General features: G+C 42.7%; 1 protein-coding gene across 2 annotated transcripts in view; it reads left to right on the top strand.

Annotated features, from left to right (window-relative positions):
- The first annotated feature begins 4,532 nt into the window (after nucleotides 1–4,532).
- Pgr (progesterone receptor) overlaps nucleotides 4,533–19,157 on the top strand; it is a 54,607-nt gene continuing 39,982 nt past the window's right edge. For both annotated transcript variants that reach the window (XM_027415153.2, XM_035444537.1), the window contains exons 1-2: nucleotides 4,533–6,151; nucleotides 7,544–7,695. In XM_027415153.2, the coding sequence (XP_027270954.1) occupies nucleotides 4,533–6,151; nucleotides 7,544–7,695 (1,771 nt within the window). The remainder of the gene's footprint in view (nucleotides 6,152–7,543; nucleotides 7,696–19,157) is intronic.

A 19,157-nucleotide genomic window follows, 5' to 3' on the forward strand; every position in this document is an offset into this window, starting at 1 on the left:
AGGGCTTGTTACATCTTAAGGGTTGTACTCCATCATCAAAGCTAACCAAGGCAGGAACTGAATCAGAAACCACAGACCTTATGTTCCTTACTCTTGTGCTCAGCTACATTTCTTACATAGGCTAGGCCCACCTGAATAAGAATGGTGCCTCCTAGAGTAGGCTGGGCCCTCATACAACAATTACAAATCAAGATAATGCCCAATAGACATGGTTAAGAGAAATTAATGATGGACATGCTTGGAGGTAGTGTTCCCCAGTCTCCTACACATCAAAGAGCTAAAAAATATATTGCAGATGTCTTAAAATAATATTTTATTTGTCCTTTGACCAATTTGTACATGTATGCAAAGTACTTGATCATATCCATACACACATCAACTCTTCTTTCAAACCTCTCTTACTCTCCCTGGCAACCTCCAACAAACTCCTCTCCAACCTTCATGGTCTCTTCTTTTGTTTTATATGCAATGAGCTCAATTGGTGCTGCCCACAGGTACATAACCGTGGCGCCATTCACTGGATCATGAGTAACTTACTAATGGCAATACACCCACCCCAAATGACTGTCCTTTATCCAACAGCTGCGAACTGCTAATAGCCCTAGGAGCAGGGTCTTGTGAGTCCCTTCCCATTCCATACAGGAAGTCTGTCACTAATTCTCAGCATTTTAAGATGTGGGAAAAGATATTTGGAAAACAAACACTGGAAAAGAAAAACCAGAACCCTGTGATCCCATCACACACTATAAAATTTTCTGAAATTACAAATATTCACCAACTGTTTTTCAGGTTATGGAATAATTAGAACTCTAACACCTTATGGAAAATGAAAAATGGTACAACCACTGTGGCAGGTGGTTTGGCAGTTCTGTGTACACCTATTGTGTTGGTCCTTGGGGCTGCGGTCACAAAATGTCACACATTCCCTGTGTAGCTTACATGCACAGAAATTTATCTTGCACTAATGTCCCCATGGGGTAAGAGAGACCAGGCAGCTGTCCACAGCACATTGCTCTCCCAACAGCCCTACCTCAAAAGACAGTCACACTGGCAATACAGAGTCAATCTACGAATTCCATGGAGATCACAAGCAGACCACAGAACACACGAATGTATTTAGCCATTTCATTTCTAAACATTTATACAAGAAATATTGAAGCATATGTATACAAAGACTTGTATACACATTTTGATAGTACATTTCTAGCAAAACTTATAAATCATAAAACTGTTTATCAGCAGGTGCATAAATAAACACACCATAGTATATTAATCAATTCATTCATTCATTCACAGAGAGCAAACTATTGATATATGCTATAATAGAGTGAAATTCAAAGTATTATATAAAAAATCAAACAAGCCATAAAAGGCTAATGTAGAGCACATTATATAAACTGAAATGGAAATCTTCGTTAATAATATTTTTCAGATAAATGGCTTATTTTAAGAGGCTACAGGTGGTATGAAAAAGAAGTCTGGAGAAGCATCTAATACTAAAGAGCCAAAAACATGCTCAAAGCAGTCCAATGCACACCCACCCATCTTGAACATGTGTAACAGTGAAATATGTCAACAGACACAAGGACTACTGGTGGAGCCACCAATACTCAAAGCTGAAAAATCTTGAGGGACAAAATGTATCCATAGTGATATACACGGAAGACAGAGTAAAGTAATGATAAGGGTAAAGGGTGCTCCCCAGGCAGAATTACAAATAAAGCTCCCAGTAGGTTACTCTACCTTAATGGGGAGAAGACATAACTTCCTACACCCACACATTCCCACAAATAGCTCATAGCGACTTCCTTCCAAAGGTGAAAACAGTAAGCATATGAGGGGCTCTGAGACACACTACTTCAAACAGGTACTCAAGCCAACACCGACTGTTCATTGTGAACCCTTGATGCAAGGTAGTGTAAACAGCACGAGCCAATGTTGACTTTCTTTTCCAAACCCATGAGCTTTGACTACTTAGAGAATGTCATCATTCTACAAGGGTTCTCAGAACTACCAAGGTCATGAAATACAAGAGACCAGACAACATCATTGCCCAGGGGAGTCGCAGAAGCCATTACAACAATGAAACAAGGTGTCCTGGGTGAGATCTTGGGAAAGAAAAAAGGAAAACTGCATAGACTCTGGGCCCTAGTTAACAGCCACGCAGCAGCCTGCACTCACTAATGGCAACATGCCTTCTGCTGCAGTGTCCAGGAAGCTGCAGAGAGGACACACACTTACTCTTTATTCTCTGCTGGGTTCTGCTATAAATCTAAAAGTATTCTGAAAAGGAAATCTTGTTAGTAAAAGACTATTATATCTATGACATAGAGAATAATTTGACATAACACTTAGTAAACCAGGCAGGACTCTGTAGAAGCCCTAATATACAATGACAGAGGCAGATTACCAGTTACCAGGGTGGGCAGTGATATTGCAAGGAAGAGGTGAGAAAAGACAATATGAAGGGATTTTAAAGAACATGAGTGCACTTTGGGAGGTAAAAGTGATACATCTCACTTTGTCTGTGGTCAAGGCTCTCCATATACATCATACATACATATACATACATACATACATACATACATACATACATATGCATGTACAGGAGGCCATCTGCTAGCCTCATTTTTTCCTTCCCATGCTTTTTCCATGTGTTGTCCCTAATGCCCACTGCAGTTCCCACACTCCATCTTACCATTTGATGCCTTAAGGATATAAAATAACTGTTTCCTTGAATTCTCTTCTACCTCCCTAATTCCCTCACATCTAAATTAGTCAGTGATAACTCATTGCTGGGATAGTCAATGGTCAAACCCAGTGGCCCAATGCAATGGAGATTTATTTCTCATATGTAGTGGCTCCCTGGTGACTCAGGCATTCAGGCTCTGTGCCTCTAACAGCCCCACCTGCCCTGGAGATTTGGAGTCTTGCACGTATCTTCTAGACCTGGGTGCGAATAACTGCAAGGCATCAGCATAAATAGGACCTGGACACACTCAAGGGAATTTTTCCAAATGACTAGTTCACAAGCTCAATGAAAATTATTTTAAGAGTAGAGAAACTTTGAGAGGAGAAAATACTGTTCAGCCTTTGCACTGGAGATCTTAAGATATGATACAGGGTATTTAATTAGGGCTGAAGGGAACTTTCTGAAAATATAGAGATGCATTGGGACAAGCCAAATATGATACTCAGCATCCAAACTCCCCACACAGGTATAGGTGTGTTTCCAACTGTCTTCCACTACTATAATAAGTCACATGGGTGGCCATCAGAAAGAGTGTGACCCACTTGTCATAAGGATAATTTAAATGTGTTTCTCACATTTAGGAGCAGGTAAGACAGACCGTCAGTAATACACACATATGGCACAAGAGCACTTGTTGCTCTTTCACAGGGCCCCAGCTTAGTTCCCAGGACCCACCTCACAACTACCTGAAACTCCACCTCCGAGGGCCCCCCACCCTCTCTTCTGGTCTCTGAGCACAATGCGGTGTACACTCACAGAGACATATGCATGTAAAAACAATGAAAATATTTGGGATCATTTTCTATACGTTTATTTTAAAAGATAGTGTAACCAAATGCCATTCTCTGTAGAATCTTTACAAATTTCAAACCCTGAAATCCTTACAATTTTGCTTTTGATAGCGTATATGTACTTTTTTCTCCTCACTGGGACTGGCATACCTAACTGATAGTATAAAAATCTGGTATGCTTAGGAGGTTTCTTCCCAGAGCTTTCGATGCTCCAAGTGGAGCCCAGACTAGTGGGTGGTAAGAAAGCCAACTCCAGAGTTCTGGATCTAGCTGGTGATTGGCTAGGGAGGGGCTGTGGGCGGGCATTCCTAGAGCGCCAGGCTTGCTAGAAAGCTATGGAGCCAGTCTAGACTGTCACTATCACTTAGCCTTTGTAGTATTTGTGAGTGCGAGGATTCTGCAAGCCCGAAAAGAACTCGCTTCCCTTGTGCTTTCCTGGAGGCACCTGAAACTACAGACTGCTGGCACTGAAGAGAACCTAGGGAGCTTTAGAAGCTGTCGCTGCCACAGGAGGATGACTAAGAACGAGCTTCAGCCAGCTCCAGGGTTTTAGTGGTGAGAACTGCGATGCAAACTTCTTAGATGCCGATGTTTCTACCAAGGGAACAAGTCCGCAAACAGCAGGAGCCCTTTTCACAGCACCAGTCACTCCAGAGCAAGATTCTTGAGGAGCACCCGGACAGACACGACAAAACTCTTTGGAAGAACTCTCCCAGTTCAGAGACCAGCTTGCTATAGCTACTTCTTCCTGCCCTCACCCCACCTCCGAGACAGCGCGACTGCCACCCTTCCTCTGCGTCTGAGTGGAGGGTAAGGACAGGAGCTGACCAGCACCGCCCCTCCCAGCCGGGAGGTGGAGATCCCACGGGTCCTGCGATTCAACACCCACTTCCCCCTCCCTCTGCCCCTATATCACGGGCACCCCCTCCTTTTTCCCTTTTCCCTCCTCCCTGGAGACAGGGGAGGAGAAAAGGGGAGCTCGGGTCGTCATGACTGAACTGCAGGCAAAGGATCCGCGGGCACCCCACGCGTCGGGAGCCGCTCCCTCTCCCACCCACGTCGGGTCCCCCTTGTTTGGACGCTTGGACCCTTGTCCCTTCCAGGGGAACCAGCAGTCGGACGCATCGTCTGTAGTGTCGCCTATACCCATCTCCCTGGACGACAGGCTGCTCTTCCCTCGGCCTTGCCAGGGTCTGGAGCTCGCAGGAGGAAAAGCACAGAACCAGCAATCGCTGTCCGACGTGGAGGGTGCGTTCCCTGGAGTCGAAGCCACTCGTGAGGCAGGAGGCAGCAATCCCGCAGCCCCAGAGAAGGACAGCAGACTCTTAGATAGTGTCTTAGACACACTGCTGGCGCCCTCGGATACCGAGCAGAGCCACGCCAGCCCTCCAGCCTGTGAGGTCATCACATCTTGGTGTCTCTTTGGATCAGAACTTCCAGAAGACCCCCGCGGTGTCCCTACTACCAAGGAGTTGCTGTCCCCGCTCATGAACCGGGCAGAGAGCAAGGCTGGCGACAGCTCCAGCACAGGAGCGGGGCAGAAGGTGCTGCCCAAGGGGCTGTCACCACCCAGGCAGCTCCTGCTCCCGACCTCAGGAAGTGCTCATTGGCCTGGGGCAGGGGTGAAGCCGTCTCCGCAGCCATCTGCTGTGGAGGTGGAGGAGGACTGTGACCTAGAGACTGAGGGCTCCGCAGGTCCGCTTCTGAAGAGCAAACCTCGGGCATTAGAAGGCACGGGCAGTGGAGGAGGAGTTGCAACCAGCGCGCCCGCAGCGGCTCCAGGAGGCGTCACCCTGGTTCCCAAGGAAGATTCCCGATTTTCTGCTCCCAGAATCTCCTTGGAGCAAGACGCTTCCGTGGCGCCCGGGCGCTCCCCACTGGCCACCACAGTGGTGGATTTCATCCACGTGCCCATCCTGCCTCTCAACCACGCTCTCCTGGCTGCCCGCACCCGGCAGCTGCTGGAGGGGGACAGCTACGACGCCGGGACCTCAGCCCAGGGCTCATTTGCCCCGCCTCGAGGCTCGCCCTCCACACCATCCACGCCGGTGCCCTGCGGCGACTTCCCAGACTGCACCTACCCGCAGGACGGCGACCCCAAAGAGGACGCGTTTCCTCTTTATGGCGACTTCCAGCCACCAGGCTTGAAGATCAAGGAAGAGGAGGAAGGCGCAGAAGCAGCTGCGCGCTCGCCGCGCCCCTACCTGGTGGCGGGAGCCAGTGCCGCCTCCTACCCAGATTTCCCACTGGCGCCAGCGCCGCCACGGGCTCACTCCTCCAGGCCCGGAGACTCAGTGGTGGCCGGCGGTCCCGGCAGCTCCGCAGTGTCGCCAGCATCCTCTTCTGGGTCCGCGCTGGAGTGCATCCTGTACAAAGCAGAGGGCGCGCCGCCCACGCAGGGCCCGTTCCCGCCGCTACCCTGCAAGCCCTCGGCCGCCGGCTCTTGCCTGCTCCCGCGCGACAGCCTTCCTGCACCCCAGGCCGCCTCGGCAGCCCCCAACATCTACCCGCCGCTAGGCCTCAATGGGCTCCCTCAGCTGGGCTACCAGACCACAGTGATCAAGGACAGCCTGCCCCAAGTCTACCCGCCCTATCTCAACTACTTGAGGTGAGCACCCTGCCCTGCTCCACCCCTGAAGCAGCTCAAGGTAGCAGGATGCCCGCAGGAGGGCTGGGCCTTGCAACCCAGACACCCTCTCTCATATGGCATGAGTCTCCCCTCTTACGTTTTCTGGGTGGTGTAAAAGACATACAGATAGCTTTGTTTCATACCCCACCCCCCCCCCAAAAAAAAAAAACATTGTCTGAAAACTTTCGGAATCAGGACCTCCCTGGTTCAAACCCTGAGGAGTCACTCTAGGACCTCTGATTGTCCTGAGGATGGGGGTGCCTGGATAGTGTGTGTGTGTGTGTGTGTGTGTGTGTTGTGTATGTGTGTGTTGGAGAGGCTGAGGCACTAAGGCACAGTTCTTCTGGTTGGCGGTGGGACCTAAATGCGGCTTCAGAATTGAAAGCAGAAACACCTTAGGGATGTGGGCAGGTCCCTGGCCTAATTTTCCTAGGACTCTCAAGAGTGAAGAACACTGCATGAGGGAAGTGTTTGGACAGTGGGTTTAAACTCAAGGGTAGTGTGCATCCTTGTGTTGTTTCAGACACCCCTACTGTGCTCATACATGGTTTTAAAAAATTAACTTCACAAACTGAAGTAATAGAACATGAAAAGAAAAAAAAATGCTCGAGTTTGTAGTCTTTTGTGCGGTGACTAGGTAAAATAAAGTCAGCGTGTTAACAATACCTTAAAATAACCTCTCTATTTATATGTTGGAGCAATCAATCGTTGCAGGGCTGTGTTTTCAAAGCGGAACCACTGCTAAGTTGACTTTAACTCCCAAAGCTCAACGGTATTTGTTGTGACCGAGCTCTCAGGAAGGATGTCATATTTCATCCACTTCTGTACAAGGAGCTCTTTTTAAATGAGAATGTCTAGACTTTTTTGAACGTGGAAGGATGCTCTGGCTCTTCTTTTACTATTAACGAATGGCTCATAATTTGTATGTCCAAAGAATCCATCATAGGTAGTTTATGATATCAAGTAGCAAGTTTAGCCCACCTGACTTTGAATGTGTGTGTGTGTGTGTGTGTGTGTGTGTGTGTGTGTGTGTGTGGTCCTGGGCTGGGGATGTGGCTCCATTCTTAGAAAGGTACTTACCTATCATACACTAAACCCAGAGTTCTGTTCCAAGCACCTAATAAACTGGGCATGGTGGCAAATGCCTCTATTCCCAGCACTTAGAAGCTGGGGGCTGAAAGTTCATGAATTCATGGCCAGTTTCTGGAAAGTAGCAAATATAAAGCCAACCTGGCTATATGAGATATTTATCAAAACACACAAACCAAAAACAAATAAATAATATGATTGTATGTAACAGATCTGTGGTGTCATCAATGCCAGTTTTGGAAATGAACCTAAAACTAAATGGAGCCTGTTTTGCATTTCAAGGCCAGATTCGGAAGCCAGCCAGAGCCCACAGTACGGCTTTGATTCCTTACCTCAGAAGATCTGTTTAATCTGTGGGGATGAAGCATCTGGCTGTCACTATGGTGTGCTCACCTGTGGAAGCTGCAAGGTCTTCTTTAAGAGGGCAATGGAAGGTAGGCAGGCTCTCAGTCATTCTTCCTCCCCATTTCATTGTCATGGAGATCACCCAATACTTGATACATTTTAATAATTCCTTGTTTCTAAGAACACCTGAAAATGCCATGCTGTTTTAACAGCATGTGCTGCCTACATCAGCTAAGAGTGGATGTGGTTCACTATTACAACTTTGTGCAGTGACTCATACTTTCAACAGTACACTCAAGTCCTGACACTGGGGACTATGGTGGCATTCGGAGATTCTCTCCTCTCAATACACAGCTTTACTCTATGTTCATATGTGTCTACCGCATAAATGGAACACTGTGTTTTTCAGCAAAAGAAAACTTACAGTAATTAAAGTTACATATCTGTGCAATTTATATAGATGAGCATACATTGCTACATGTTCAGAGTGTGGTTACTATATATATATATATATATATATATATATGTATATATATATATATACATATAAAGAGAGAGAATCTCAGATACAATTGCAAATTCTCTGTCTTTTCTGTAAATATATATTGATATGTATATAGTAATTCTAAACAAAAGTTTGCTTTTTTGTTTAGCATAGCCTTATGTATATAAGAGGGCAGGAGTCATTGCTTGGAATAAATAGACAATCTGAACTTCACAGTAACACAGTTTCCCCAGGACTATCTTGCTTTAAGTAAAACTTGCACATTTTTAAAGAACATCTTAGTTACCTTCCATAGAAACATTTTAAAATTCCTTCACCTCAGTAAACACCAAGTCAAACATGTTTGCATTTGATGATAAGAATACATTTAAAGATCAAGTCACATTTTGATGCAGGAGATAAAGGTATTTTCTAACAAGTTGACACAGAGTGCCAAGGTCACCTGTGGGCAGAGGCTGAGGATTGCACGTCAGCTCTCTGCTCTCCCTGCTTCCTGGGGGTATGAGTTTAACAGCCTACCACTAAGAGCAGTCAAGGAGGAACTGGGGCATTAATATTTAGGGGCTTCCAGAGGGGCTCTGCATGACAATACATGTCTTTTGTTCACCTTTAGAAGGTTTTTCTTCATAAATCATTTAAATGATATTGAATGCATTCAACTTCAAAGACCCCTAGGTTCACTGTGGCACCATATAACAGCACATCTGGGCCAAGCAAGAGGGCCTTAACTTTCCAGTCTTGTTAGTGGAGTCTTGACTACTCCTTTCATGATAGGATCCCCTGTATTCTACAGTATCCTTGAGTAGTATAAACTTACAATTGAGCAGCCCTGTTTGGGATCACCAAAGGTCAATTATTCTAGCCTATTTCTGTTTTACAGATAAGCATGTCTCAAAGACACAAGTCTGGGTAAGCATTAGCTGTTTCTCGTGTTCATGTAGCAATTATTATATACTTCCTATATTTAGATTTATGGTGAAGGTATTTTCTATGACTTCATTTCCCTCTGTCTTGGAAACAAAATGGGGGTAATAATAGAGGATAATTTTTAAGGTGCAGATGGAATGAATTTATATATATGGTATCCAAAGAGCTCCCTTGGTGGCAGTTTCACCATGAAGAAGCTTATAATATAGCTGAAGAGTTACCATATACAAAAATAAAACATTTCGATACAGATTCTCATTAAGCACCTGGATAAACACTAAGTAAATTTAGATTTATATGGTTTCCTGTGGGACTCACACTGTCAGGCTTGCACATAAAGCACTTGAACTACCTAACCATCTTGCTGGCCTGTGAGCTGGAAATTGCAGGTTCTAGAATAATAAAGGGAGGCTTCAGGGAACATGTGGGTCTCAGTTGGCTAAAGTGCAAAGAGATTTCTAAGTTTGAGGAGACCTGTGAGGTGCACACACACAGGGAAGGCAGAGAGTTAGGCAAGGTTTTGGTGAATTGGGAATCAGTGAGCAAACACAAGTGAGTAGATAGATGTTTCCAGAAATGAGAGATAGCCAGAACTCTAGTGGCTGGGTAGAAATCACAATAGAGCTGGATTGTGAGTTAGTTCGAGGCAGAGGGCTGTCTGTGTATAAGCCAGTGAGACCAGAAAGGGAATGGCAGGTCAGTTAACTGAGCTAAGGGTTTGAATATAACCCTGGCATCGCAAAGTGTTTCCTACATCCCAGTCACTAAGTGTCGCAGGCTCTACTGGACTCACCTCATCCTCACATAGAGGCAAGCTGTTATTCTGTCCTTACTCAGGAGGGAGCCAAGATGCCTTCATGACAGTTAGGAAGTGGTAAAGACAGGATCCAAACCTGATGGTGTGCTCCAGATCTCAGCCCTCAACCACAGCGCTTCCTTTCTCATAAGAGGAAACACTGTCAAACATGTTTGTCAAGTGAAGACACATCTAGAATGCTAAACAAAAATATTAAGAGAATATAAAGCTGCAGTGAACAGTAATGTGTAGTAGGAAGATATTCATCACATTAACTTCACATTTGGTGAAGAACCCCAAAGAAAAGACATACCAGGTGCTGGGAGGTTGTTCTGATAGTTCTGCACACACATTAAGAATGGGAGACAGTCACCTAGGACAACTGGTTTTACACTGAAGAAAGAAGAGAGAGGGGAAAAACAATCAGGAAATAGAGAATGGAGTGAGGAGAAATGGCCTTTCTTAAGCTAAGTGGTTGCAAAGCCTATTACACTCCTTTACCAAGACATTGACAGGGACAGGAGGAACCAGGAAATGGGCAGAAATCATAAAATGTCTATTAAAGAGATGAAAAAGAAAAACAACCCCCAATTCTACTAGTGCAGGCCAGCAAGCAGGTCTTGTAGGAGAAGGAAGCAGTTGTTATTGGCTTACTTTGTGTGCACTACACATTAAGTAAATAAATATTTTGCTGTATGAAATGGTTGTCATAAGTAATTATGCTACATTCTCATTATTTGAATGTTTTACTAAGTGACAACATTGATAGTATAGACATTCATTGTGGTATGATTGAGCAAATACTATAACATAATTGAATTGCATTATTTATAAGACTCGAGACCATATAGCATGGATGTATTTGTAATTGTTTTGTAATAACATTTTAATTAATCATGAATTGATTATTGGAAGCACTTTAGCTCATGCACTAGCTTACTGAGTATGTGTCATACCAAGGTACTAGCAGTGACATTCAGAAAAGGATATACCACCGAGACATGTTCATAACTAATTACGTATATAATGATTTATTCATGCACTTGACTATTTAAAACACTGACCCCTTATCAGTATAAGGACATTTAGAAAATTGCTGAATTAGAGAAGAACCATGGAAACAGGACAAGTGGAATTGCTTTTTATTAAGAAAATGTTTCTTTCAACTGATAAAAATAATTGATCTTTTAAATAAGACTGACTTACAATTGATTTTTTCCTCAATGCGGTATCATAAAGAGAAATGAGTGATAGAAGTGTATCCACTAACAACCGCATAAGCTGTATTTTCTCTGCCTTTAAAGTTCAGTAATACTTTATCTTCTGCAGTCCACAAAATTACCCAACAATCTTCCCCACTATTATTTACGTCATTAGCATTTGGGCTCTTGAGAAGATAATTCACCAATCATTATATTTGGTTTAATGTGCTCTCAGAAAGAGTTCGCCCTTTGGCAGCCTTCCCATTACCCTAAAAATAAATGTGTAGTAATTCATTGGACTTCATTTCCAAACTCTACAGCCAATTTCTTCTCAAGCTGGAGGTTATTCTGTCTAACTCTGAAGACCAATGAGCATGACTAGCACTATGACATACTGAAGTAAGGAGGAGGTAGAAAATTAGCATTGGGTGGTATATGTTTTGTTATTCTTAATGGCCCTTTGGAACCTGTACATCATTAACAGCACTGTACTGAGGAAAGCAATACTCACAGACATCCATGCTAACCATGGAGGCTGTGCTCCTGCTGGGACCACTGAGTCCTGAATTTTCTTCTCACTGCCCAAGGAACATGACAGTGCAATGTACTTTAAAAAGATTAAAATATTATTGATAAAACTTAAGTCCTGTGTGTGCTTGCTTCTGTATGACCACAGCAACTCTTGTATGGAACTGGCTTACAGTTCAGAGGTTTAGTTCATTTGTGTCATGGTGGGGAGCACAGTGGTACACAGGCAGACATGGTAGTTGAGGGTTCTACATCTGAAGCCAAAGGCAGCAGGAAGAGGGAGACAATGGGTCTGTCTTGTGCATTTGAAATCCCAAAGCCCACCCCCAGTGACACACTTATTCCAACAAAGTCACAGCTCCTAAACACTCCCAAGTAGTGGTACTCTCTTTCCTTGACATTTTTTCGTTAGTCACCATTTTTCTTGGGGCATATATACAGTATAATCATATTGTCCTCAGGCAAACATACATAGACTTTTCCTTTTCCCTACTGTCTCACAACCAACAAACAACTTAAAAGATTATGTAGACATAGAAGATTATGTAGACAACATAGAATAAATGATGGTTATCACTAATTTTATAAATGAAGGAACTCTTCTGCTCTTGCTTGGTAGACTGTGAAGCAGGCTCTCTTTTCCTCCATATAAAGTTCTCCCTCCAGGAGAACTCACCCTCTGTGTCTACTGGGTAGTGTCTCTTCTGTAGAAGACACAGTCCTCAGTGCTAAAGAGACTTAGTGCATGCAGAAGTGGCGATTTACAAACAGCACTTGTTTGGTGGGGAGACTTGGAGAGCAGTCAGTAGAAATAGAAAGCACAGATGGTTAGCATACTGTCTTTGTATGGTAGAAACCATGCTGAATACTTGGATTATGTCTTTCATCCTCCACAACAACCCTTCAACAGGGTTCACCATTCCCACTTCAGAAATAAGTGGGCCAGGACTCATGTCAGTCAAGTTTCCCAAATAAGAGAGAGCATGGAAGAGAACATTCATTTCATCTTCCATAAGCAAAAGGTGGTCATTAGACTTCCATCCTTGTATTCCCATGTATTTCTTTATTGAAGCAGAAGTTAGGAGCCATTAGAGCTATGTAACAATGGATCTTATGCTATTGTTAACTCAGAAAGAATGTAATCCTCAATGGTTTGAGCTATCGCCTATCTCAAAAATGAAGAGCAAAGTCAAGTTAAGCAGAGAAAATGCAGCAAACTTCAGTTTGTCAATCTACCAGTCTTGCCTTCCTAGACTGTCCAAGAGTCAAGAAGTTTTCCACTGATGTTTGGTCATGGTGTGTGCAGCTGGGACCAAATGCATTTGCATTCCTGCTCGTTGGGCCCCAGTTTTCCCAACTGTATGCTGCCTGTTTCAATAAAGAAATATAAGGGGATAGTTGATGAATTAATAAAGCTAAAGATATAGTTTCAATAGTCATTGCTTCCCTTATAAGCATTGCTTCCCTTATAAGTATAAGGAGTAGTTTATGGAATGACTGCAAAACCAAAAGTGAGTTGCTGGAGTGATGCAAAAAGAGATTTCAAGTTGAGATTACAGGTCACATGACATGGAATTGCATTGACTGCTTCCTTCAGAGAAGTTATCCATTGCAGTGAGCAGCTCAGGATCTTACAGGAGCTACTGCTGTCAATCTTAAACAAAAGGTGCAGGAGAAAGAGTAGAATGTTAAGGAGTGTAAGATGCTGAAGACCCTCTCACCACACACAGTCATATATATCTTATTTGCAAAGTGCTTAAAAATGGCTTTATTTTTTGAGACAGGTTTTCTCTGTGTAGCTTTGGAGCCTATCCTGGAACTTGATCTGTAAACCAGTTTGGCCTTGAACTCACAGAGATCTGCCAGCCTCTGCCTCCCAAGTTCTGGGATTAAAGGTGTATACCACCACCATCCTGCTTAAAATAGCTTTTAAAGACAAGCTTTGTGTTGTCCTTGGTAGAAGGACATCTATGATGCTAACATTTTCTATGATGGCAGCCTTCCCAGAGGAGTGGCAAATGCTGGGCCAACAGCACACACAATATGGCTTGGAGATAAACATAAGATTTTTGATAGAAAAAAAGAAATTAACTCCCCATTGGGAGCCATTTTTGTTATAAAGAGAAGGCTTTGAAAAGCAAAAGTACCTGGGTGTAATTCCCCAAGATATATAAAGGCCAAGTGCCCATGGTTACACCCTTAAACACTTGTAAACATACGTTCTAGATTGTTAATCTGCCTAAGAGTCTCAACAGTTAGGTTATGACAAAATGTAACAAGAGTTACATTTATTAAATACTTCCTACATGCCAGGAAGTTTACCCGGCAAACAGCTGAGGGAGTGGCAGAGCTGAGGCAGGAGCCAGAGACTTGTCTCCTATTATAATTTTCTTGCCCATCTGCTAGTGTCTAGTGTTTATCACCATTCATAATGAAAACTCATTGACATCAAGGAAAGTACAGATTGAATAACTGAATATTTAGAAGGAAAAATTGCCTAAGTGGGAGGAGATATTTAAAACTGGTATCTTAACTAAGGATCTTTCCCTATTACCAATCCCCTCCCCTCCTTTCCCCTCCTCCACAGAGGGCTAACTGCTAAATAAAATATAAAATGCCTGCATGTGTTACTAAATAGATTTCTGTAAATGACCCGTCCTCACTCAGCATGTGTTCAAAGCCTCCATTTGTTCTAACTAACCAACTGACCACTTTGCTGCAATCTCCCATCATTATACTTAGGGCTCATGGTGACAGCTTGAAATGGTGTCTCATCTCTATCCTTGCTTCCAGGTTCTGTTCCCATCTTAGATGACAAAGTGATGCTATTTAAACAGACATTAGAACATGTCATTCCTCTCCTCAACCCCATCCCATGCCCATGCTCTCTGCTTCTGCTGATAGACTGTGGCCTCCAGCTCCTCTGGTAGCCTCACTTTCACATTCTGCTACTGTTTGTTTTCCCTGGCAGCTACTGCTATCCTCCCTGGCAGCCTCACAGGCTTCCTTGAGCAACAATGGCTGAGTCTCATCATATCAAGAGGTACCTTGTTCTTGCTTGTCTAGTGTCTCTTCCTAGCATTTCCCTCTCATTCAACTTGTTCTGGGTGCCAGCTCCAATGCATGAACTGAAAGGTGACAGGTTTGGGTGACCTTCAGTCTCTCCTTCCATGTTCTTCCCTGTGGCATATCAGCAGATGATGATTTTAACTCTCTTTCCAGTAATCAGAGCGTTAGATCTTAGAAGGGCATATTTAAAATGCATTAGATGGCAGAAACAGATGGAAAACATGAAGAATAACCTTCAGATTGCTATAAATGAGAACAGCATCTCAGAAACAAGAATTAATGTCAGAAAAAAGAACTGGATGAGGTTAAAAGGCAAATTTAGATAAGAGAAATAAAACAGTAAGGCCCAAGCCTCAGTGATGAAATAAGAAATCTACACTGGGAGCCAGAAAGAGCAGAAGGTGACCCCAAACAAACTGCTGGAAATCACGTCATAATTTATTGCTTATGCTACATATCAGTCATTGTGATAGTCTCTCTCTCATTTAACTCCTTTCCTCAATATAGAGGCCATATGTAACATTTCTCTTCATCTCTACACTGCATACAGAAAATAGACAGAACAGATCATTTTCTTAAGGGGTAGATACTGATTGAACTGAATTTGAGTGGAAATCTATTTGACTGTGATGAATGTGATGTTTTCACTTTTTAGTTTGACAATAAATCTGGTGAACAGAAAGTCAATGTTTAACTCATTAAATAAGGTTTCTGAAGAAGATAATAACCAAACCCAGGAAAAGCATTCAGTGGTTATAGAAAATAAACTTCTGGCATATTTTCCAATAGCATTATACAGGCACGTAGTAGACAGGAAGTAAGTATTTGCTTATTGAACCATCAGAATTACTAACTAGTGAACATTTGAACTGTGTCTGCTGAGGTGTTGCAGGCTTTATTTACGTCATTATACATTGAATTGCTATTTTTCTAGATAAGAAAATGAAAACATAGGAGATTAAATGAGTTATTTGAGGCCATGGACCTAATCAGTGGGAGAAACTGAAATTTGGATAGCAGAAGTAAGCGTAAGGACTATATAAAAATCATATTTAGAAGAGCAATGGGACTTAGGGTGTCCCAGGAACTTTAAAATGACTCAGACCCCCAAAGATCTTGTGTGTATACAGATTGTGCAGAATGTTGACCATATTAGAAATGAAAACTAATCTTACAGGATAAGAACAATGGCTCAGTGCTTAAAACACCTGGTACACAACCACAGGACAGTTTAGAACCCAGCACCCTCGTGTCTCTGGCAACTCACAAATTACAGACATATATATATGTATAACCATCCCACTGTATGACAGGAGTGTGCAGTGCCTGGGGGCTCAGCAGAAGGCAGCAACTCCCTGAAGCTGAACTGACAGGTGGTTTAGAGCCACCAGTGTGGATGTTGGGAACCCACCTCTGATCCTCCAGAAGAGGGGTCACCCTTAACCATCTCTCCAGCCCTGTGATAATGTAGATTTCAAAACTTTGCCTTCCCTGTTTTAATAATAATAACCCCATCAGGTATTAATTTTCTAAGTCAGAAAATTCAATGACAAGAATGGCAAATGAAATTGTGATTATAAGTGTCTCTGATTATTAATATAATTTTTATACAAGTTTCATGAATCTGTGGCAGGATACATTCACAGAAAACTATACTCATTACTTGTTATTCTTAAATGAAATTAGGATATTTTCATAAACCAAAAGAAGAATGGCATTGTTTTACAAGTATATAAACAATTTTAATATTGACCTTCATGGAAGACAGCTGGAGTCTCTTGGGTGCACTCACATTCACTCTGTGTGTTTGGTTGACGCCTATGAAGAGGTGGCCCCACAAAGACACACAACTGTAAGATGGATGAGTGTTTTGGTGGTCTTTTTAGGCATCCCAAGTGGAGGTTATTTCTTTAGAGACTGCAAGGATGGTTTTCTACTTTTATTATCCTTTCTGATTTTATCTCCTATAAATCATTTTCATGTTTCTTTCTTCCAAAAGGAAATTTGCTATTTTTAAATACAAGTTATAATGGAAATCTTGAGCTGGGAAATTTTTTTAAATTTAATTATCAATTTTCAAGGCAAACAATGTGCATGCTAGAAATTTCTAGAGTTTTCCCATGATTTTTGTGTCTTTCTCTCACTTGTTCCTTTTTATATTATCATGGAGTTTATATATTCAATGTGTTTTAGTCATTTGAATTTATGTAAATCATCTTCAGCCAGTGTCTTTCTGTTGCTAACAACATAATACACAGTCTGGGTGAGTTACGAGGGAAAGGGATCTATTTCTAGCCCATGATTATGGTCCCAGTTGAGGGAACACACCTAGTTTCTTCTTCGTTTCTGAGTCCTGAGGCAATGAAGGACACAAGTTGAGACAAGGAGCTAAACCAAGACCCAGAAAACTGGATGTTACAGAAGACCGTCTCCTGATGTAACTCTCGAAGTTAATGTTCTCCTAAGCCATGGATGGCACACACGGGGTAACCCACTCTGATGACAAAGCTCTAACCACTCATCCTACATGCTCCCACCTCTTAATCTCCCTATGTGGCATTTAACATCAGCATGAGGTTTTGAGGGCACAAACCAAACCACCTCTAGGGCATAGCATCAGCGTGGCTTTGACACACTCTTCTCAGCCTTCCATAAAGTCAAATTCTCTTTCACAAGAGGTCATCCTGTTCCCTGAGCACTACTTCATCAGCAGTTTCTCAAAGGGTTGTGGTTTATTTTGGATGAAAGAAGTAACCTTGAATACTCTGACTCCTGGTATCTGTTGCTGCCAACACTGGACAGACCTAGAAAATTTTGTTTTTAACAGTGAGGAGGACCAAGAATGTATACCATGATTTCACAATGCTATCCTACAGGTATTCAGGAACAATTCATTAGAAGGGATGTTCTGTCCATTGTAGGATGCTTGGCAGGGTGTCAGGACTCCCCTCCAGAAGTAACTACCTAAGTATCATTTAAAGTTGTATTAATCTATTGGAGAATGTCTTGAAGAGGGTTGAGGAAAATTGCCTCTAGTTGCCCTGGTTTCTCTTAAACTTGCAAAAATCTTTTAAATTCTTTTCACAAATATCCTTTAGTTAGAAATTAATGATAAATTTCTATATTTCTAGTAACATTAAAATAAACACTGTATTGTTACTGGTTTGCCAAGATGTGACCAAGTAACTGGCAGAATGACTTAGGGGAAGAATGGCCTGCTTTGGCTCACAGTTTTGGAGGGCTCAGCATGTGGATATTTGGCCCAAGTTGGGAACAAAAGTGTGAAAGCAGGAACACATGGAGGAATAAGCCCTTCACCTCATAGAAACAAAAAGGAAAGGGCCAGGAAAATCTGTGCCCAGCCTTTAGAGGCATACTTCCAGCCACCCACTGCTTACGGCTTCATCTTCCATTGTGAAACTGAGATTTTATTTTGTTTATTTTATTTTGTTTGTCTTGGTTTTAGATATAGATAATTTGCCTTCTCATCCAACATTTGAATGCATCTGTGACTTCATTGGTTTTGCACCTGCTGTGTTTTCTAACCCTGTTTTCATGGCTAAGGTAGCAAACCTCTTTAAACAGAGTTCAAGTTTTAGTGTTTTCCTTTAATCCTATTCAGGTCATGTCTTAGCCTCTCACCCATGCTTTTTTTGTTTTTCCTCTAAAAATGTATTCATGCTTTTTCCCTCCCACAACTCTTCTCAGATTCTCAACTCCCTATCCACTCACCTTTATGTTCTCCTCTCTCTCTGTATGTCTTTGTCTCTCTCCCTCCCTCCTCCTCTCCCACTCCATGTTTCAAACACACACACACACACACACACACACACACACACAGAGAGAGAGAGAGAGAGAGAGAGAGAGAGAGAGAAAGAAAGAAAGAGAGAAATAACCTTAAAATAAACAAGCAAAAACCACAATAAGAACAAAACAACAAATTACTGCAGTGAAATAAAGTCCCACAGAAAAACCATGGAGTTCACATTGTGTTGTCTAACTACTCTTTGGCTTGGGATGTGCCCTGGAGTGTTGTTGATAGACTCAGTGACAACCACCCATGGATATTAAACCCCAGGTCTTAGCTCCATTTGTGCCATTTGAGATAACCTCTTTGTCTTTTTTTCTTCACTTCTGCATTACAGAATTTGGCTCATTTAAAAAGTAGCTGAGACTGTAATGAAGCAACAGGTCTCTACAGTATTTTATCCAGGACTGCTGTGTCTCTGTGGCTGGAGGCATTTCTCCATGTGCACCAGTTCGCACTGCCTCAGCCTTCACTTTCTGGATTATAGTTCCTGAGACAAGCCACAATTACTCAGATTCTTTTCTGTATATTTCCCTCTTATTTCCAAACAAGAATGAAATACTGGGACTTCTGTCACACACAAATGACATTTGTTCACTTATGCTCTTATTAAAAGGCAACACAAAGGCTAGAGAGATGGCTTAGTGGTTAAGACCATGTACTGGTCCTGAGTTTGGTTCTCAGCACCCATGTCAGGCAGCTCAGTGAGATACTGT

The sequence above is a fragment of the Cricetulus griseus genome, chromosome 4 (assembly GCF_003668045.3).
Source record: "Cricetulus griseus strain 17A/GY chromosome 4, alternate assembly CriGri-PICRH-1.0, whole genome shotgun sequence".
NCBI lineage: Eukaryota > Metazoa > Chordata > Mammalia > Rodentia > Cricetidae > Cricetulus > Cricetulus griseus.